General features: G+C 37.8%; 1 protein-coding gene across 1 annotated transcript in view; it reads left to right on the top strand.

Moving 5' to 3' along the window:
* Positions 1–17,126, top strand: part of DNTTIP2 (deoxynucleotidyltransferase terminal interacting protein 2) — a 20,226-nt gene extending 3,100 nt beyond the window's left edge. Inside the window, exons 3-7 of the mRNA XM_059375439.1 lie at positions 1,571–1,709; positions 3,952–4,047; positions 5,806–5,970; positions 7,423–7,532; positions 16,017–17,126. Of these exons, the coding sequence (XP_059231422.1) occupies positions 1,571–1,709; positions 3,952–4,047; positions 5,806–5,970; positions 7,423–7,532; positions 16,017–16,110 (604 nt within the window). The 3' untranslated portion in view covers positions 16,111–17,126. The remainder of the gene's footprint in view (positions 1–1,570; positions 1,710–3,951; positions 4,048–5,805; positions 5,971–7,422; positions 7,533–16,016) is intronic.
* The last annotated feature ends 5,326 nt before the right edge of the window (positions 17,127–22,452 follow it).

The raw sequence follows: 22,452 nt of genomic DNA, 5'->3' as shown, positions 1-22,452 counted from the left end.
AAGTTTTAAAAGTTTTTGACACATATTTCAAGTGGCTGATTATCGTAAAAATATAAAATATTAGAGAACATGGAAATTGGGGCGCCTGGGTGGCTCCGTGGGTTAAGCCTTTGCCTTCAGCTCAGGTCATGATCTCGGGGTCCTGGGATCAAGCCCCGTATAGGGCTCTCTGCTCAGCAGGGAGCCTGCTTTCTCCTCTCTCTCTCCCTGCCCCTCTGCCTACTTGTGATCTCTCTCTGTCAAATAAATAAAATCTTAAAAAAAAAAAAGAAAACATGGAAATTGAGAAAACTACTGCCTCACGTTCTTTATGGAAGAACTCTTTTATCCAGCATATCCCTAATCTGTGGGTGCCTTTGTTAGTCATATTTCTCCCACCAGTGATCTATTCAAAATCATCTGTTAAGATTTTCCTGCATGATTGTTAAGGGCAACATAAAAGGGAAGGAAAGGAACTTTTATCTTTTCTCTGTGCTAATTGTAGAGTTGAAAAATAGGGAAAAGGTGGAGAAAAATAATCACCTATAATCCTGTTTAGCACCCATTAAAAAATACTGACTTTGGGACTGTTTTTTTAGTTTCTTTTTTTCTGTTTTCAATTTGTTTTTCTTAGGCACAGGGCTTTGGTGGCCCTGTACCTAGTGGAAATATGTCCTTGGCAAGAGTCTATACATTTAACAAATGAACAGTTTTCACTCGAAGCCAGTGAAATAAATCTCTGAGGCCAGCCTCAAGCATACTTATTTTTTAAAAGGCACACCGTTTCCCAGGATAATTCTAATGTATCTTTTTAGGGTTGAGAATCACCCCTAAACCACTGCAGTAGAATGATTTCACTTTCCGGTAGAGACTGATCAAAACTTTAAACTGCCCAGTTTAAATAAATAATTAGGGAAGAAGGTAACTATATTTGCTTATAAAAAGGACCTTCCAGTAATATAAAAGTAGAAATTCTTACTATATAAATGTAACAGGAGCCCAGACCCAACTGGTTTGGTAGATGTGGGGTATGACTTCTGTATTTTTTTAAATCTCCAGTGAGAAATAGAGATGTTCACTGCTGTTTAAAACTCACTGATTTAGAAGCACTACCAAATACCCTTATTCATCCAGAAAACATTCTAAGCTTAGATAACTGGGAAGTTCAGAACCTGTCTTTCTCATTGGTTTTAGAGATAGAGGTTATGTATGTTTGTTGACTCAACACCTGTATATGAAGTTGAGCTGAATTGCCAGATGTATCTCCTGTTCTCTGCAGTTCTTTTCTTTATGAAGTCTGCTGACATATAGTCTTAATCCTCTTTAAGTTAATCTGAGGAATAAATTTTGATGTGTTCCCAAAAAACTTACTCATTATTTATCCTGGAATTTTCTTCTAAATGATTTTATTAGATTTAAAACATGTGTTTCAGGTTTTCAGAAACTCCATTGTAAAAATAAGATTTCCTTTTTTTTTTTTTGTCATTGGCAGTAAAAGGGTAGAAGAAAAAAGTGATTTTTAAAAAGAACAGTCTCACTTGCTTCCATTTTGATGTGATTACTTGATCTTTAAGTGATCATTCTCTTTCAGTCTGAAGTTGACAAGCAGCAGCATAGACCCTGGTATGAGTATCAAGCAGTTGGGTGGCTTGTATATTAATTTCAATGCGGACAAACTACAGTCGAAGAAGAAAACCCTGACGCAGATCAAGGAGAAAAAGAAAAATGAGGTAAGTTACATACAGTGTCATGTTGGGTTTTCATAGAACTAACCAATCACTTCTAGACATGATTAGTTCTTGGTAACGGACTAATTTTCCTGCAGTGAAACCATGTTAACCTGCTGTGCTCCTCTTTTCCTCTCAAAGTCCTAGCTATAAAAGATAAAATTGAAAAATAATTAATACAGGGTCAGCATTCCTCTTGCACCTACCAGTTATCCTAGGGGATGTGTTTTCTTCTTTTCTTGCTTCATTTTTAGTTCATAACAGTTCTGGATGCTGTTAAGAATCTGAAAACTGTGGGTGCTGCCCCCCTCAACTAGGAAAAATACACATGTGCATATATACATAAAATTGTACATATAATTTCAGAAGGGAATTACAGGGTAGGTAACCTCATCCAAACCCTCAGCTTAAGTCACATGGCATGACTTCCCCAAATCTGTATTCTCTAGCTTTAACTGTGCCTCCAGGTCTTCAAATTCTCTTGTGCCTGTTGACTGTTTATTGAGATGTGCTCAGCCACTTGACCTCCCTAATTGCCTCGTTCACTTCCCTGCCTGAACCAGCTACTACTTTAGTATTCTCAGGGCTGGTTAATGATGCCAAGCTCTTTTCCTTTTGCAGTCCATCACTGACCTACCTTTCCGTAGAGGCTGATCAAAGCGGAACCAAGCAGATACTGCTGCTTACATACTCTGCTGAGTTCCCTCCTTTTCACCCCACTGTCACTGGCTAGTGCGGGGCTTTATTTCTCATCTAGAATTCTGCGGTAGCCTCCTTACTCTTTTCTTCAAGCCATCCTCTATACTTTTTTTTTTTTTAAGATTTTATTTATTTATTTGACAGAGAGAGATCACAATTAGGCAGAGAGAGAGAGGAGGAAGCAGGCTCCCTGCTGAGCAGAGAGCCCGAATCGGGACTTGATCCCAGGCCCCTGGGATCATGACCCAAGCTGAAGGCAGAGGCTTACCCCACTGAGCCATCCAGGCGCCCCGTCCTCTATACTTTTGATAAATTTCTATTTTAAAAAACAAAAAAGGTACCTGGCTGGCTCAGTCTGAAGAGCATGTGACTCTTGATCTCTAGGCTGTGAGTTAGAGCCCCAGGTTGGGGATAGATGCTACTTTAAAATGAAACGAAACTCAAACCTGACTATGATATTCTCCTGTTTTTAAGTCCCTCAGAACATTCAAGGTGCTTCTCTTCCTTCAGCTCTGTCCTCTCCACCACCTTCTCTGCACACTTGTGATTATTTCCCTAAGATTCCAAAATATATCACTTCAGGTTTGACAGGTACTGCTAAATTGCCTTGCATTCAGGTAATGTGAAGTCCTACCACAGTTAATCCTTGCTCTTTTTCTTTACATTGTGACCAGCACTGGGTATTATATTTTTGTTTGTTGTTACTGGTGCCTCATGGCTGTTTTTATTTGCTGTTGATCATCTTTTTGTGTATTTATTAGCTACATGTAAGTGTTCTGTGGAAGATGCCTATACTTTTGGGGGTTCTTTTTCATTTTTAAGTGATGCATTTTTGGAATCTTACAGAAAATAATCACAAGTGTGCAGAGATGATGTTTACAGTTTTCAACAGATAAAGGTTTGGAGACTTAAAACCAAATGTTAGAAGAAGAATGTTAGTGCATAACAGCTATTAAAAAGAATGAAGTTGATCTGTGTATGAATTGATATTGAAAGAAAATCTAAGACTGTTGAATTGCAAAAAGCAGATTTATCTAGATAGATGTATAAGTTTAATCAAATCTATTTCATTGTACATATTAGTAATAGAGTCTTCTCAGATCAGAAGCTGTTTACCAACATCAAAAGAACTTATTAAAGACTAGTTAGGGTTGTTTGTTTGTTTTCAGAGATTTCAAGAGCCATTATGGTATTTGTTCCTGTTGATTTTATTTTCCAGTTGTTTGGCTGGTTGTAAGCCAATAAATACAGGTTAGACACATTAATGTAAATCTGATACATGCTGATTCAGTTTAGAAAAAGAAATGTAAGATGAAGTTTCCTAAAATAATCTTTTCAGTTTGCCTTCTAAAGCATTTTTATTATGATACAATTTACAAACTTAAGGACCAAAACAACTTTGCAGTGGTATGGTTGTGTATAAAGAGGGTTAATATATTTGGAGTAGTCTTCAGTGTGGGAGATATTTCTCTTTTAAGGCAAAAAATGTTGGAAAAAATTATGATATTCTGATATTATTTTAAAAACCACTTTAATATTTTTACAGCTTTTGCAGAAAGCCATTATTACTCCTGATTTTGAAAAAAACTACTGTGTCCCACCATATAGTGAATCAAAGCATCAACTTCAGAAAAAACGCAGAGTAAGTATAGTGACACTCATTATTTAGATTATTGAGGTGCATTTGACTGTATATATTCAGCTTATACAACATAGTTGTATAACATAGTTGTAATTTAAAAATATGTATTTTCAGGGCACCTGATTAGCTCATTTGGTAAAGCATGTGACTTATAATCTTAGGGTTTTGAGTTCTAGCCCCATGTTGAGTATAGAGATTACTTTAAAAAATAAAATATTTTTTAAATAGTAAAAATAAAGTCTTAAAAAAATACATATTTGTAAAGAAAGATATCACACATTTAAGGGCCCAGAAAATGAAGTTCCATAAACACATTTTTTTTAAGATTTTATTTATTTATTTTAGAGACCGAGTGAGCAAGAGAGGGAACACAAACGGGGGGACTGGGAGAGGGAAAAGCAGGCTTCCTGCAGAGCAGGAAACCTGATGTAGGGCTCAGTCCCAGGACCCTGAGATCATTACCTGAGCCGAAGTTAGATGCTTAACCAAGTGAGCGACCCAGGTGCCTCCATAACATGTGTTACATAGATTTTCATAAAGTGCACCAAGTGGTGCACATAGAGGACAGCTCCCCCCCAACCCTCCGCTGTCTTAAAAATTAGTGACAGCAAGCATATAAGGTCCTTGTCCACACTTGGCTTGTAGTACTTTTCACCAAGAGCTAAGAGCTCTGTTGCAGGCCTTTGTAGGGAGCTTAATGTAGCCGCCTAAAAACCTGGGTGTCTGTAGTCTGCCCAGTGAGAGGATAGGAAACTTTTTTTATTTTTTTAAAGCTGGGGGTTGGTTCCGTCTGCCATTTCAAATAGTAATTGTAAAGAAGTTATCAAGAGAGTTTGAGGGAAATTGGAAGGTAGTACCCCAGTAATGTATCATCACTAATATGGAGCATGCTGGCACATGATTGACACTCCATATGTTGTATGAATGATTTAAAAGTAAGTAAATAACTTGCTAGGAGTTTCCCAAAAAATAGAGCTTATTTTTAAATTTTATAAATAATACAGATTTCTGGACTTGTTGGAGTGACTTTGAGTCACACTGAATAAAATTATTAATATTCACCTATAAACTCCAGAAGTGAAAATGTTTTTATACATTATCTCTTGTGTAGGCTATATTGCCCAATAAAAATTGAAGCTGTATATTGTTCTCCCAGGAAGTCAGCAGTTTTTTGTGGGTTTTTTTTTTACGATTTTATTTATTTTACTTGAGAGGTATAGAGCACAAGCTGGAGGAGCTTAACTGGCACCTCTGCAAGTCACTACGTAACTTGCACCTGCAGGTTACTAAGATTAAAAAAAAAATTTTAAGGAGCTCTCATTTATGAAACTGAATACTATGCCTAATTTAACAAAGAAAACACTGTGATATAGTTTCTTTTATGAAAGTGAATCCGGGGGCACCTGGGTGGCTCAGTGGGTTAAAGCCTCTGCCTTCTGCTTGGGTCATGATCCCAGGGTCCTGGGATCGAGCCCCACATCGGGCTCTCTGCTCAGCGGGAGTCTGCTTCCCCTTCTCTCTGCCTGCCTCTCTGCCTACTTGTGATCTTTGTCTGTCAAATAAATAAAATCTTTTTTTAAAAAAAGAACAGAAAAAAGTGAATCTGGGGACTAATACATTCTGTTAAGTAACCTCATTTGTTTTTAATTCATGAAGTTTTTTGTATATATTAATTTTGAAGGGAATGAGCTAGAGTTTATACATTGCTTATTAACGTTAGAATTCTCTGTTTAATTATTTTTGAAATCTGAATTTCAGAAAGAACGACAGAAAACAGCAGGTGATGGCTGGTTTGGTATGAAAGCTCCAGAATTGACAGATGAGTTAAAAAATGATCTCAAAGCACTGAAGATGAGAGCTAGCATGGACCCAAAAAGATTTTATAAGAAAAATGATAGGGATGGCTTCCCCAAGTACTTCCAGGTATGAATAAACAATAATGGCAGTGATGTTCTGTAGATTTTAGTTTGGAAAGCACTGTATTGTTCCTTCTGTTTACTCTTAACATAGGTGAATATTTATAGTGCACATCTGCTTGGGCTGTATAATAATGAGCAAAACCCAATTCAGACAATCTTTTGGCTACCAGCTTGTAATGGCATTCCATATAGAGGGAAGGTGCTACAGATGGTAACTAAGTTTCCAGGTCATACCTCTAAAAGTTTTGGAACCTCTACGTTGGGTATACCATATATGAATAGTAATAGCCTAACAGCAAGAATCCTTACATGATGGAAGAGGAAATAGGGAATCATTTGCACCATACTCTTCTCCAGATACGGGGGCATCCCCAGGCAAATGCTGAAAGTAAGTTAAAAGTTGGTTTCCAAAGTATTTCCAGATGAAAAATTCAGTTGATTCCCCCTCTTGTGGTTGTCGGCTTCATTCTGTTCCTTCTTCTCACTTCTTACTTAATTACTCTAATAGTCATTCACCTCCAGGTCTCCTCCCCTTCTAGTCCATCCTCCACATTGTAGCCAGTTACCTGGCAGTCTGTTCATGATACACCTCTGCTCAGTGATATCATAGGTAACATTCAAGGATACCTTCAGTGATTCTTTATGACCCATAGGGTAGAGTCTGTATGGTCTGCATTTAGACCAGCTCCCCAGCTCTTCTGTCACATTGCCCTCTTAAGCTCCAACACACTTGGAGGGAACCTTGACCTCCCTTAGGTAGAGTTGGTCACACTTTTTTTTTTTTTTTTTCTTTAGGGCATCTATAGTGTTTTGCTCAGCATAATAATTATTTTATGCTTTAATCTTTTACTTACTTGTCTGTGGATTTTTCTTAAGACTGTGGGCTCCTGTGCTCGCTTCGGCAGCACATATACTAAAATAAGACTGTGGGCTCCTTGCTGGCAGGGACCAGATATTCTTTGTCTTTATTTCCCAAACACTTAGCACAGTACTTGGCACATGGTGGACCTGGCACATGGTGGACACCGAATGTTTGAACAGATGCAGAGTGGTTCCTGAGAAAGTTCTCACCTAGGAGATCAAATAGGTGTGGAGTAGAGTTTATGTATCAATTTTATTAAATTGGGAAACTAAAAAAAGAATTGATATTCTCTGTCCCACTTTTCTAGTTACACTATTCATCAAGAATTTACTGTCCTGCCTAGCACTAAATTATATAAGAGGATTTTTGGCTTTACTATAAATTCTAATGAAATTGTGATTGTAGGAGCCAGTGCCAGTTGAAGAGGTGACTTATTTTTGTTTTAAAAAATGGCAAAACTAACTTTATGTTGGTATCATTTAAGTTGGATTTTTCATTCTTTGCTATAAATATACTTTGTTAGAGCTACCCTGAAATGTGAAAGCAACTTAGCATTCAAGTATTGCATGACTCATTTCTATCAATCGCTCATAGATTGGAACCATTGTTGACAATCCAGCTGACTTCTACCATTCACGAATTCCCAAAAAACAAAGGAAGAGAACTATTGTGGAAGAATTGCTGGCTGATTCTGAGTTCAGAAGGTAAAGGAATTTATGTCTTACTTTGTATTATGTATGTTTTCCTTTAGAATATACATAAACTTTAAATCTTCAGGTAATTTTTAAATGGCTTTAGCACAGTGTCTCAACAGCACTATTTACATTTTGGATGGGATAATTCTTTATTAGGAAGAACTGTCCTCTATGCACTTGAGTGGCTTAGTTAGTTAAGTGCCTGCCTTTGGCTCAGGTCATGATCTCAGGGTCCTGGGATTGAGCCGCGCATCAGGCTCTCTGCTCAGCAGAAAGTCTGCTTCTCTCTCTCCCTCTGCCTGCTGCTCTGCCTGCTTGTGCTCTGGCTCTCTGTCAAATAAATAAATTAAATCTTTTTTTTTAAAAATGACTGCTGACATTTCTAGATGTCCCCTGAGGGGCATAAGCATTCTCAGTTTAGACCGCTGCTTTAGATGGAAGCTTGAAAACATTTGACTGACTAGAGGAGAATGAGCCTGCAAAGGAGACTAGGAAAGAGTGGCTAAGAGGCTATTAAGAAAACCAGGATGACTAATATCACAGAAGTCAAGGAAGGAGAATGTTTTGAGCAGATACAAACAAACTAGAGGGAGTAATTAAGAGGAATAAATGCTGCTGAGAGATCAAACTGGGTGATGGGCATTAAGGAGGGCAGGTGACGTAATGAGTACTGGGTATTACATACAACTGACGAATCACTAAGCTCTACCTCTGAAACTAGTTATACATACTATGTTAATTGATTGAATTTAAATAAAATTAAATTTAAAAAAAGAAAACTAAAACTTTGGATATACGTGGAGGTCAAAACATTCTTGCCAGGAGCCATGAGGAGGAAACCAGACTAGAGAGGATTGGAGAGTTAGTTGAAAATTAAGAAATGGAGACAGTTCTTTGAAGTTTGAGAAGAGGGGTGCCTGGGTGGCTCAGTGGGTTAAAGCCTCTGCCTTCGGCTCAGGTCATGATCCCAGGGTCCTGGGTTCGAGCTCTGCATCGGGCTCTCTGCTTGGTGGGGAGCCTGCTTCCCTTCTCTCTCTGCCTGCCTCTCTGCCTACTTGTGATCTCTGTGAAATGAACAAATAAAATCTTTAAAAAAAAAAAAAAAAAAAGAAAAGAAATGAAGTTTGAGAAGAGGGAGAGGGGCAAGGCTAGTAGTAGTGGGTGTGGAGTTAGAGGATTTTTTTTTTTTAAGATGGGAGCATTTAGGAATATGTTTAAATGTCCTTGAAGCAGGTATGTATGTACAGGAGATTTAAAAGCATGCTTCATATAGAAACCCTTGTGGAACTTTGAGATTAGTTTAATAGCAAAAATGAAAAGATTATAAAGGTTTTAAAAACTTTGTCAGCATGGAAAACAAATTTAACACAAATGTTATGTAAGCTATTTATAATTAGTATGGGCAATGGTAAAAATTTTAGAAATAAGCAATCTTCTTTCCTTACTTATTATTCTTTCCTTGGAAATCTCATCCCCTACAGGGCTTTAATTATAATCTATATACTCTTGGCTTCGAAATGCAGTCTGTCTAATCCAGATTGCTCCTCAGTCTAGACCCACATATCCAGCTGCTGCACCCTTCCAGTACAAGCTAGTCCTGTCCCAGTGCTCTGTATCTCATGACTAAATAGTATCACTAACCACCCATTACCAAGTACTTAACACCTCCTCCTCTAGTCCACATTCATTCTGTCAGTCTCTCCTATTTTCCTGTCTCAAGCCTGTTTTATTCTCCATCCCTACACAGGCATGGTGCAAGCTGAGTAAGTTTTTGTTTACTAAGTGTTAACCGTATGTTCTGGTTAAAAATGGACCTGTATTCTGTAATCTTGAGGATAGTAGTCTCAGAAATCACAGCAGTGCTGATAGTGCTTTCACTAAAAAATAATGATGTGAGGAAGTTGGGGGTGTAAACTATAAATTTCGTAGAATGAGACTCGTAAAATTATGAATTAGAGGTAGTGTTCTTAGTTCATTGTTCCCATACTTCAGTCACTGAGTATCATTTTCACAGTGTTTGCATTATGTGTGTGCTGCCTGCTTTATTTTAAAAAGAAACTTTATATTGCCTACTGTAAATGGGTTTGTTGGCTTACAATTTTTATAATGTGCATGAAGATAAATACATTGCTTAAAGTGAATATTGTCTGTCACCTAAATTTATGTATCAGACTGTGAAACACTCTACTAGCCCATCTCCTTGCAATGTTTTAATTCCTTCTACAACATTCTCTTTAAGAGGTTTCTGGCCTCTGAACAAACACTTTGGGATAAATTCAGTAAACATACTAATGTGTCCTGTGTTCATGAGTAGGAATGCCTTGGAACAGAAGAAGTAAGTGTAATATACAGGAGAAAACGCGATTTTCTGTGTTGTATGTGGTTTTTGGTTTTGTTTGTTGGGGTATAGTTGACTTACAGTGTTTCATTAGTTCCGGGTATGCAACGTGATTCGACAATTCTCTACATTATAAAATGCTCACTACTACAAGCGTAGTCACCATCTGTTACCGTACAGTGTTGTTGTAATATTATTGACGGTGTTGTGTATCCTGTGTTTTTTGTCTCCATGACTTATTTTATATATCTGGAAGTTTGTACCTCTTTATTCCCTTCATCTGTTTCACCCAGCCCCCACCTCTGGCAACTACCAGTTTATTCTCGGTCTCTCCATACTGTTTTGGCACAACCATTGTGGTTCCCACCAACAAAAGAATAAGGGTTCCTTTTTCTCCACATCCTCACTAACACTTGTTACTACTTTTGATACTAGGCATTCTAACTATTTAAGAGTCTGTTTTTTGTTCATCTGCTTTTTAGATTCCATTTATAAGTGAAATCATATTGTCTTTCTCTGTGTGACTTACTTCACTTAATATCCTCTAGGTCCATCCATGTTGCCCTGAATAGCAAGATTATATGGCTCAGTAATATTCCAGTGTGTGTGTGTGTGTGTGTCTGTCTGTATATGTCTGTCTCACATCATCTTTATTCATTCATCTATTGATGGGACACTTGGCACTTGGGTTGTTTCTAAATCTTGGCTATTGTAAATAATGCTGGAGTGCATGTATCTTTTTGAGTTAGTGTTTTTGATTTATTGGGGTAAATACCAGGTAGTGGAATTACTAAGTCATAGTGTATTTTGGGGTATTTTTGTTATTGATTTTTTGAGGAACCTCCATACTATTTTCAACAGTGGGTACACCAATTTACTTTCCTACAAAGAGTACATGAAAGTTCCCAACTTTTCTCCAAATCCTTGCCAACATTTGTTACTACTTGTATTTTTGATACCAGCCATTCTGACTGGTATGATGTGATGTAGCACTGTAATTTTGATTTGCATTTGCCTTGTGATTAGTGATGTGGAACATCTTTTCATGTGTGTGTTGCCCTTTTCTGTATGTCCCTGGGGAAATACTCAGGCCCTCTATTTTTTAATCAGACTGTTTTGGGGGGGTTTGTTTTGTTTTGTTTTGTTTTTTGATGTGAGTTGTGTGAGTTACTTATATATTTTGGATAGTAACTCCTTATCAGATTATCATTTGCACATAAATCTTCTCCCATTCAGTGGGTTGCCTTTTTGTTTTATTTTATTAGTGTAGTCCCACTTGTTTATTTTTACTTTTGTTTCCCTTTCTTGGAGAGACATACCTATCAATATTTTGCTAAGACTTACATCCCAAGAGATTGGTGCCTATGTTTTCTTTTAGGAGTTTTACCGTTTTAGGTCTCACATTTAGGTCTTTAATCCATTTTGATTTTTGCATATGGTGTAAGAAAGTGGTCCAGTTTCATTCCTTTGCATGTAGCTATCGTGTTTTTCCAACACCATTTATTAAAGACTATTTTTCTCCATTGTATATTCTTGCCTCCATTGTCATAGATTAATTGACCATATAAGCGTGTGTTTCTTTCTGGGCTCTCTTCTGTTCCACTTACCTGTTTTTATACCAGTACCTTACTGTTTTGATTACTATAGCTTTGTAGTATATCTTGAAATCTGGGATTGTGATACCTCCAGCTTTGTTATTCTTTCTTAAGATTGCTTTGGCTATTTGAGGTCTTTTATGGTTTTGTATAAATTTTAGGATTATTTGTTCTAGCTCTATAAAAAATGATATTGTGATATTTTGTTAGGAATTGCATAGAATCTCTATATTGCATTGGGTATTATGGACATTTTAAGAGTATTAATCCTTCCAATCCATGAGCTTGATATCTTTCCATTTGTATGTGTTGTCTTCAATTTTTTTTCATCACTGTCTTACAGCTATCAGTGTACAGGTCTTTCAGTCTCCTTAGTTAAATTTATTCCTAGGTATTTTTTTTTTTTTTCTGATACAGTTGTAAATGGATTGTTTTCTTAACTTCTCTGCTACTTTGTATAGTGTATAGTGTATAAAAACACAGCATGTCTGTATATTAATTTTGTATCCTGCAGCTTAACTGAATTCATTTATTCTGATACAGTTTTTGGCAGGGTCTTCCGGGTTTTCTCTATGTAGTGTCATGTCATCTGTAAATAGTGACAGTTTTACTTCTTCCCAATTTGGATGTCATTTATTTTTATTTAATTGCTGCATCTAGGACTTCTGGTACTGTATTGAGTAAAAGCAGTGAGAATGGACATCCTCGTTTTGTTCTTAATCTTAGAGGGAAACCTATTGGTTTTTCACCATTATGACGTTAGTTGTTTATTTTTCCTATATGGCCTTTACTGTGTTGAGGTATGTTTCCTCTAAACCCACTTTGTTGAGAATTTTTAAATCATGAATGGATGTTGTACTTGGAGTTTTCTTTAAAGGGGGTGGCGCAGAGGGAGAGAAAGAAAGAATCCTAAGCAGGCTTCATGCCCAGCAAGGAGCCCAACACAGGGCTTGGTCTCACTACCCTATGATCATGACCTGAGACAAAGAGTCCAACGCTTACCCAACTGAGCCATCCAGGCACCCCAACAAATGTTTTTTTGATTTGTGGTTGGGTTTTTTGTTTTGTTTTGTTTTGTTTTGAGATGATCATAGGGTTTTATTCTTTTTCTTGTCAGTGTACATTGATTTGCAAATATTGTACTGCTCTTGCATGTGTAGATTAAATCTCACTTATCATGGTAAATTATGTTTTCAATGTATTGTTGGTTTGCTGATATTCTTTTTTTTTTTTTTAAGATTTTATTTATTTATTTGACAGAGATCACAAGTAGATAGAATGGCCAGCCGAGAGAGAAGGAAGCAGGCTCCCTGATGAACAGAGAGCTTGATGTGGGGCTCCATCCCAGGACCCTGGGTGGGATCATGACCTGAGCGGAAGGCAGAGGCTTTAACCCACTGAGCCACCTAGGTGCCCCATGTTTGCTGATATTTTATTGAGGATTTTTGTGCCTGTGTTCATCAGGCATATGACCTGTAGTATTTTTGGTTTTGTTTTTTTGCAGTGTCTTTGGCTTCAGTATTAGAGAAATGCTGGCCTCATAAATGAATTTGGAAGTTTTCCTTCGTTTTCTATTGTTTTGGAGTAGTTTGAAAAGAATAGGTATTAACTCCTCTTTTAAATGTTTGGTGGAATTCCGCTATGAATCCATCTGGTCTTGGGCGCCTGGGTGGCTCAGTGGGTTAAGCCTTAAGCTGCTGCCTTCAGCTCGGGTCATGATCCCATGGTCCTGGGATCGGGCCCCACATCGGGCTCTCTGCTCAGCGGGGAGCCTGCTTCCCCCTCTCTCTCTGCCTGCCTCTCTGCCTACTTGTAATCTCTCTGTCAAATAAATAAATAAAATCTTTTTAAAAAATTAAAAATAAAATCCATCTGGTCTTGAATTTTGTTGGGAGTCTTTTGATTACTGATTCAGTTTTGTTAATAGTAATAGCTTTCAAATTTTCTATTTCTTCCTGATTTAGTTTTAGAAGATTGTCCATTTCTAGCAACCCATTTTTTTTCTAGGTTGTCCCAATTTGTTGGCATATACTTTTTCATAGTATTCTCTTGTAAATATTTGTATTCCTCTGGCATCTTTTAGTTCTTCATTTCTGATTTTGAGTTCTCTTTTTTCTTGATGAGTCTGGCCTTTTTTTTTTTTTTTTTTTTTTTTTTTTTTTTGAGTTTTTGTTGTTGATGTTTAAGATTTTATTTATTTGTCAGAGAGAGAACACAAACAGGCAGCATGGCAGGCAGAGGCAGAAAGAGAGGCAGGCTCCCCATTAAGCAAGGAGCCTAATGTGGGACTCGATCCCAGGATCCTGGGATCATGACCTGGGCCGAAGGCAGCAGCTTAACTGACTGAGCAACCCAGGCATTCCTGGCTTTTTTGTTTTTTAGTCTCTATTTTATTTCTGCCTTAATCTCACTTTTTCCATCTTTCTACCAACTTTGGGCTTTGTTCTTTTCTAGTTTCTTTAGGTGTAAGGCTAGATTGTTTGAAGTTTTTCTTGTTTATTGAGGTAGGCCTGTATCACTGTAAACTTCTCAGATCCATTTTTGCTACATCCAGAATTGACCGTTTTCATTTTCATTTGTCTTCATGTATTTTTTTTTTTTTTTTTTGCTTTCCTTTTTGATTTCTTCATTGACCCTTTGGTTGTTTAGTAGTATGTTGTTTAGCTTCCATTTATTTATGTGTTTTTCCTTATAATTTATTTTGTTTCATATCATTCTTTAGAAAAAATGCTTGGTATAATTTCAGTCTTCTTAAATTTATTGAGACTTGTTTTGTGGGCTAGCATGTGGTCTGTCCTGGAAAATGTTCCTTGTGCACTTGAAAAAAATATGTATGTATTCTGTTGTTTTTTTTTTTTTTTTTTTTTAAAGATTTTTTTGATTTATTTGTCAGAGAGATAGAGAGAGTACAGGCAGGCAGAGTAGCAGGCAGAGGCAGAGGGAGAAGCAGGCTCCCCGCAGAGCAAGGAGCCTGTTGTTTTTTAATGGAACATTCTCTTCGGATCTGTTAAGTCCGTCTCATCCAATGTGTCATCAAAAGCCATTGTTTCCTGGTTGATGCCATTGTTTCCTGGTTGATTTCTGTTTGGATGACCCATCTATTGATGTAAATGGGGTGTTAAAGTGCCCTACTATTGTATTACTGTTTGCTTCTCCCTTCATGTCTGTTAATTTTTGCTTTTTTTAGGTGCTTCTGTGTTGGATGCATAGAAATTTACTGTTATATCCTCCTTTGAATTCTTTATTATATAATGCCATTCTGTGTTTCTTGCTATAGTCTTTGTTTAAAGTCTGCTTTGCCAGAAGAAAGTAGTGCTGACTGGCTAACTGGCTTTTTTCCCCACTGCATTTGCATGGAATATCTCCTTCACTTTCAGTTTATATGTGTCTTTAAGCTTGAAGCGAACCTCTTGTAGGCACCATATAGATGAGTCTTGTTTTTGATTCAGTCAGTCCCCTGTGTCTTTTGAGTGGAGCATTTAGTCTCTTTACATTTAAAATAATTGATGTTGGGTCTGTAGTTACTGCCATTTTAATAGTTTTCTGGTTGTTTTTGTAGTTTTTCTCTGTCATTCTCTTGCTCTCTTCTTTTTGGGTTGATGGCTTTCTTTAGTATTATGTTTGGATTACTCTTTATTTTTTATGTATCTATTATGGTTTTTGATTTGTGGTCACCATTGGATTCATATGTAACATCCCATGTGACAGCAGTCTGTTACTTTGTTGTCACTTAAGTTAGAACACATTTGATTTGGTTTTGTTTCATTTTCAGTGTAATCTTAGGTTTGTTAGAATGTGTAAATTATGCTGGGTTCTTGTAGGATTGAGTGAGCTGTTAAATTGTAAAAGGCTTATTAAATAGCTTGTTTTAAAGAGAGTGTCAGCTAATCCTGAGCTTTAGTAATAACAAATTTATGTAACACAGTGAAAGTGGTCAGAACAGTTTTATAAAGTTAAAGAATTCTTAATTTTTCCAAATCAAACTACTCGTGACTACACTTATCAATATTTACCATAATGGCAGTTAAAATTAAGTTAAAATTAAGAAACTTTAAAAATATTTGTTGATTCCTTTTAAAAAAAAATATCCTGTTACACATTGACATTTTCATGAACAAAACAAAAATGAGTTAGTGCAAATCTCTCTAATATCTAGCTTAAAGATAATTAGAGCCTCATACCTGCTTCTGCATCAGTCTGTTTTTACATTTTCATCCTACAAAAGTCTTTAAAGCATTTGATGTCATCTGGTAACTGGTTATGGTACATGGTCCTCTAGTGGTTGAAAGTCTTCAAAAGCCTCTCTTATAGTTGCCATTTTTTTTCCCTCACTAAACTTCAGGCTCTGTGAGAGTAGGGTTTATGGCTGTCTGGTTTACTACTTAGTCCCCTAACTCCAAATATGGCTCCACATGGTGGAATTTAGTACAAATATGCTAAGATAGTGAAAATGCAAATAATTTTTTGAGATTTAGATGTTACAACACCTCATCACCACCCCTATTAAATTAACTTCTGTTGTCATACTTTAGAACCTAAAAGTTTGGTTTTTCTTTTTAGATATAACCGAAGGAAGTACTCAGAGATCATGGCTGAAAAAGCAGCGAACGCAGCAGGAAAGAAGTTTCGAAAGAAGAAGAAATTTCGCAATTAAGATTCAGCAATCAAGCCACAGTATTTTATATCTCCCTTTATTTACTCAAGATGTTTTGAAAATTAACAAAATCACACAAATTAATATAGACCGGCCCTCTTTGAAAAAAAAGTTGACGTGAGGGAGAATCGACACATATCCCTTGGGGTAAAAGCAGGGGTGTCTACGAAAGACCCACCCATGCTTAGACCTTTTGAGGGAGAAAAAGGAAAACCTCGACCATTTTAAGATGAATACCATTTTTCTAAAGTTTCAGCACTTGGTTATTTAAAGAAAATTGAATTAAAAACATTTAGAAAGTATAGTTTGTTAACATATACAGAATGCTTTAGAATTACATGATCAAAACTAAATAATACTGTAGCACATGCATGCATTTTGTGTGAGTGTGGGTTTTTGTGTGTAGGGGGAGATGGTATTCCAGAAATGCTGTGTGTATGTTTGTGTGTCTGTGTGTGTGTAGATGTAGGTGTAGGTAGAAGGGAGACAGTATACCAGAAATGCCCTTTTCTAAGTTCAGGTCCAGAAAATTGGTGAATCTGGGATACAGAAACCTGCTTGCTGTAAGCATAAAAGTTGTAGTTGAAGCCAAAGTATTTTTGGAGGAAATGTGTGTTAGTATACGACACAAGAAATGAAGCTATATAAAAAGGACTTAAGTAAAGAAGACTTCCTAGAAAGTTTGGGTTAAGGATGGACAAAGCAAGAGAACGGTTATCTTTAGCAATTGAAATAGGAAAGATTAATTTTATTCAGAGTCAGTGTTGTGCTCCAGGTGAATTAGGCATAAATAAGATAATTTTAACTTGGCCAGAAATAATTTTAAAGTGGCTCAGTTTATTTAATCTCCAATAACAGTGCACATCGTGACTGATCTGTTTGTGGTACCTAAGGAGTATTGGCAGTTTCTCATAACGCATCTTAGTGGGTTCTTCCTTTAATGTCATTGTATATGGAACCTCTATTTTCCCAGCAAACTGCTTGGGATTTCAGTAAATTTAAAATTCTGCATTTTGCATTTATTTTTTGGGATCATAACCAGCCTAGTAATAGAACTGACTGTGACATTCATAGGTGAAGTTGGGCAAGTATTTATACCTGTTCTCTTACAGAAAAACTTTTATTCCAAGAATATTAAGTTTTGCCTTCTACTGGGTAAAATAAGGACCAGCTATGAAAAGAATTAAATACCAAAACAAGAAGTAACAGTTAGTTTACCCTTTACACATTTCTTCCAGAAGGAGTCATTGTTCTCAGAACACTGCTTCAACTCATGCTACTCTGCCATAAGAACGCTCAAAATTGTTCATCATTTGGTATGATCTCTGTACACAGAAAGTTTGAGGACTTTATCCAGTTTTTCTCAGGGTCAAGGTGTGGATCAACTTCTTACCTACCCTATGATTTTGGGATGGTTTCTGACTCACTAATGCTACTGTAGGTTGAATTAGTTGGTACCTGAAAACTGCAGGCATGACATATTTCTGATGTTACAGTTCATATTACAAGCAAAACAACATTAGTGACTTATAGTCTTTGCCACACAAAAAGCAACATTAGTGCTTTCTGGATTAGAAGGCAGTGCTAAGGAAAGAGAACTGAGTCTAAGCACTATGTCCATCTCTGTCCTTAAGCCACCTTAGGTGTATGTGTTTTGAGTATTTACTTTTAGTTACATTTTAACACGCTCTCTTTTGTCTCCAAATTCATTTTTAATTTTATTTCATTATATTCATTTTTGTAAGCCACTTAAATAACTTGGAACAAGATAGAGTTGTTTTTTTTTTTAAAGATTTTTTTTTAATTTATTAATTTGACAGAGAGAAATCACAAGTAGACAGAGAGGCAGCCAGAGAGAGAGAGGGAAGCAGGCTCCCCGCTGAGCAGAGAGCCCGATGCGGGACTCGATCCCAGAACCCTGAGATCATGACCTGAGCTGAAGGCAGCGGCTTAACCCACTGAGCCACCCAGGCGCCCCCAAGATAGAGTTTTTAACAATTACAAAGTACTTAGTGAAATAAGCTGAAATAATTTAACTAAAAATCATTTAAAGTCACCTCTACTAATGTTTATTTTAAGGAACTGAAACTGGTAATACAGCATCTTCATCTCAAATGTGATCTTCAGAAATTTTAAGTCTTCAAAACTAAAGGCTATCAAAGTGTAATTACAGGTAAAGGTCAGAAGGAGGTCTTAGTGTTCCCAATCTTCTATAAATATCTGGATATTTGAATAACAGATGTATTTTCCTTGTTTTTTTAAGCAAAGCAATTCTGATGAGAAGCAGGTTTTAGCTTGTGTCACTAAAGGTTACTCACTGGGACTCATCTAAGGCTTCCTGACTATGAGAAGGTACCCGGACTCCTCAACTGAGAAGCATTACAAAGCATACCGAGTGCTGACATGGTAGAGTGTGTGGACAGAAGAAGGGCCTTCAAAATACCCTAAGAGCGCGAAAGATTTCTGAAACACCCCATCTTGCTGCACAGTGCCTTTAAGACCACTTACTAGAAATTCCTATAACACAACTAGTTTGTTAAGTGAGGAAATGAGGGAGAGGAAACGGGTGGAAGAAATCAGATGGTGCCAAGGTGAAATCAGTAAAATGATTCTGTGAAATTGAGTGTAACAGTTGGTAAAGGTGGGCTCTGAGCTTCCTAGTATCCAAGACAAAAATCAGTTCTGTGTTCACCATTGATAGAAGATAAAACCTAACTGCTTTAGAAAAAAACCATTATTCCTTATTATTAAGACCTGAGAAACTTCTCATGGATCCCCATAACAAGGATGTCTGTTGAGAGGCCTTACTTGGCTGCCCAGAGTTCAATACAATCTTTTAAATAATTTTTTTTTAGATTTTATTTGACCGATCACAAGGAGGCAGAGAGGCAAGGCAGAGGGCAGGGGAAGCAGGCTCCCCGCTGAGCAGAAAGCCTGATGTGGGGCTCTATCCCAGGACCTTGAGATCATAACCTAAGCCAAAGGCAGAGGCTTCACCCACTGAGCCACCGAGGTACCCCTGGAGTTCAATATAACCTTAAATAACTGGAATAAACTTAGGGGATCCCACTCTTAGTAAATTTCAAGAAAACATCTAATGACAAAAATGTTCATAATCATTTCTGAGGTATGTGCAATTTCAGTTCAATTTCTCCGTTACAACTATTGTTCAGAGTGATTACCAGAACATTTTATTGGAAGTTTTCAGTGAAGTTTTCAGTAAGCTCTTTTGGAAAATCAGTAAGAGTTGAAACAAAAATGCTTTCTAATAAGCATCTGGCCAATTGAGATGTAAAATGCAGGTCTTTTTATGATTACACAGCTAAAAGTGAGGAAGAAGTGTTTCTAATTTTAAAAGTGAAGAAATAACACTTTCGATTATTAACAATTCCAAGAAGCAGTGTTAGTAGCATGACCTGTAATTAAATATAATAGCAGATCAGTGTTTTATCAAAGAAATGAAACCTCAGTATGAACTTAAATGTGAAATTAGCTAACAGTGTCTCAAGAGGTCCTGAAGTGGAAAAAAGTTCTCAGTAAATCTTAATATGAATGGTGAGGAAGGCAAAATTATTTTAGATAGAGGTGATGGGTGGCCGACAGTAGATGTTTCAGTTATTAGTGCATAACAAGTTATCCCCAAAACTCTGACTCAAAAGCACCACCATGTTCTTACATATCCTGATTGGCGGGCCAGGGCTTGGCTGGGTGCCTTGTACTCTACAGGGTATCAAATGAGGTCACTCGGTGACTCCGCTAGTAGGGGAATTGATCTGGAAGGTTCAAGACACTTAACTAACATGCTTAGTACCTTGTAATGTTCTTTTAAAAATAGGAGGACATTGTGAAATTTTTCCTCAGAATAGCACAGAACTGCTATAAAAACAAAAGACCCACATACTTTGTGTGCCACTGAAGGCCACTGAAGGTTCAGTGGACTGAATGCATATTCATTTAGGAAATTCTACTTTTCACCCACCTCCTTCCTTGTCCTGAAGGAGAAGGAGTTGCTAACAAGACTGAAGTAAGCCCAAGATACTGGGCTCTGTTTTTACAAATGAAGAGAGTTGGTGTATTAACAGGTCAGAAAACATGTGCTGTCACTTCGTGTTAGGGTGCAGGCCTGTCATCCTCTCTTCCAAAAAAGGTGGGAAGGTGGACTTGGGGCTTTCCTGAGCCACACTTTTTCTACTAAAGTTAAAGGATGATGAGGACATAAGTTGTTCATCACAACTTAGAAGTCATGCAGTCGGGGGTCTCTTCCAGCTATGAGCGGAGTGGTGCCGCCTTCCTCAGGACTCTTAATAGTTACAACCAGAACTGCAAAAGAGGGACTGGTAAGGCTCAGGCACCAAATCCTGACTTCAAACTCTATGCAACATACTGAAATTCTGAGGTCTGTTCCTTAGGTGTTTTCCAGATCTTTTTAAAAACGACAGGAAAGAAATATGTGCTTATAGTCATCTGTGTGAAAAGAAATGTATGCGGGTTTGTTTAGTCTCTCATTCCTTCCTACACCTACCCAAGCCCCATAACTCAGGGAAGTTCTGAAGAGTAACATATTAAAGTAGAAGTACAGACAAGACACATTGTAGTTAACTAGATTTTTTCTATATCTTAAAGTCTGTGTATTATCAGTAAGACTTATTTTTTCCATAAATGTATATGTGCGCATATGTACACATACATGCAAAAACAGCAGTAAGATGATGAGTATGTCATAGCTTACTTCAGGAATGTGAAGTTCATTAAAACCTTGGCTAATTTATCTACAATCTGCCCTTCCAGCCAAAGCTGCCACTTCTCCCCACTTCAACCTTCACAACAGGTCATCTCAGCTGCCTTAATGTAGAGGAGACCAGCTATCAAAGTGACATGAATGGGTACTAAACAACTGGGCCAGTGCCTTCCCCATGCTTTGGTGATTGCAACTGCTGCCCTTTTTACATATTTTACCTTTAGAGAGATTCTTGGTTTTCCCTATAGCGAAATCACTATCCTGATTCAATGAAAAACATGTCAATCAAGATGACGCTACAGTTCCTCAGTCTCAAATTCAATGTCATCAATTCCAGTTACCCTTATTTCCACTCCACTTCAGCCAATTGCTATCATTGCCTTAGAATTGTTACTTGAAACTTCAAAGATCAAGATTCTGAACTCTCAGGGTATCCCAATCTGTTAGCCTTCCCTTTTATTTTTTTTTTAAAGGTTTGATTTATTCCACAGAGATAAAGAGAATGAGTGGGAGGAGGAGCAAGGGAAGAATCAGAACCCCTGCTGAGCAGGGGGCCTGGGTGGGGCAAGGGGTGGTATCTGGATCCCAGCACCCTGGGATCAAGACCTGAGCCAAAGGCAGATGCTTAACCAACTAAGCCACCCAGGTGCCCAGCCTTCTTCCTTCTAATCCAACCTTGGCTGCACTTTGGAATTACCTGAAGTGGCTTCAATAATATGGATACCTGGAGGGGCGCCTGGGTGGCTCAGTGGGTTAAAGCCTCTGCCTTTGACTCAGGTCATGATCCCAGGGTCCTGGGATTGAGCGCCACATCGGGCTCTCTGCTCAGCGGGGAGCCTGCTTCCTCCTCTCTCTCTGCCTGCCTCTCTGCCTACTTATAATCTCTGTCAAATAAAATCTTAAAAAAATAATAATAACAATATGGATGCCTGGGCCCCACCCCCGGAGATTGTGAAGTCCTGATCGCAAGCATTGCACCTGCTCTTACTCTCCCAATCCTCCACCCATCAGGATACATTTTCCTCCTAACCAGTCTGGACCCAATCAGTCAGACATCTCAAAAAATTCTTTGTATCCCATGGTCTCTCTGTTCTCTACTTTTTTCTGTTACTGTCACCTGTCAGGCCCAGCCAGGGAAACACCCACTATTTCTTAAATGTCCAGATTACTGAGATTTGGGAAACTACCATAAGCTACAGACTCTTTGGCTGGGCTTTCACTGCTGCTCCACAGTTCTTTTATTCAATTCTGATTACTTTCCACCAAATTCATTCAGTCTGAAAGCCAGCCAGTCACCACAAAATTGAGTCTTGCAAACTAAGCATCAGGGTACACCAGTGAAGAAGACGTAGCCCCTAAACCCACATTCACTTACCAACTAGCTTCCCAGTAAGGCACTGACCCAAGACAGGATGGCAGGAGAGGGGACAAGTCAGGGTATTTCTGTCTGGCCTTAGATTGGGTTGGGGCTCTGCCATTTCCCAGTCTCCACCAGGCAGCCCTCTGCCACTGAATGGCCCAGGCTTCTGGGTTCTGGTAACACCATCTCCTCCCAAAGACTCTGTGGCACTAAGGGTGACAGGTTTCCTACTTTTCCAATCTCT

Source organism: Mustela nigripes, chromosome 14 (assembly GCF_022355385.1).
Source record: "Mustela nigripes isolate SB6536 chromosome 14, MUSNIG.SB6536, whole genome shotgun sequence".
Classification (NCBI taxonomy): Eukaryota; Metazoa; Chordata; class Mammalia; order Carnivora; family Mustelidae; genus Mustela; species Mustela nigripes.
The sequence above is the reverse complement of the archived record's forward strand: the minus strand, read 5'-3'. Positions and strand labels throughout refer to the sequence as shown.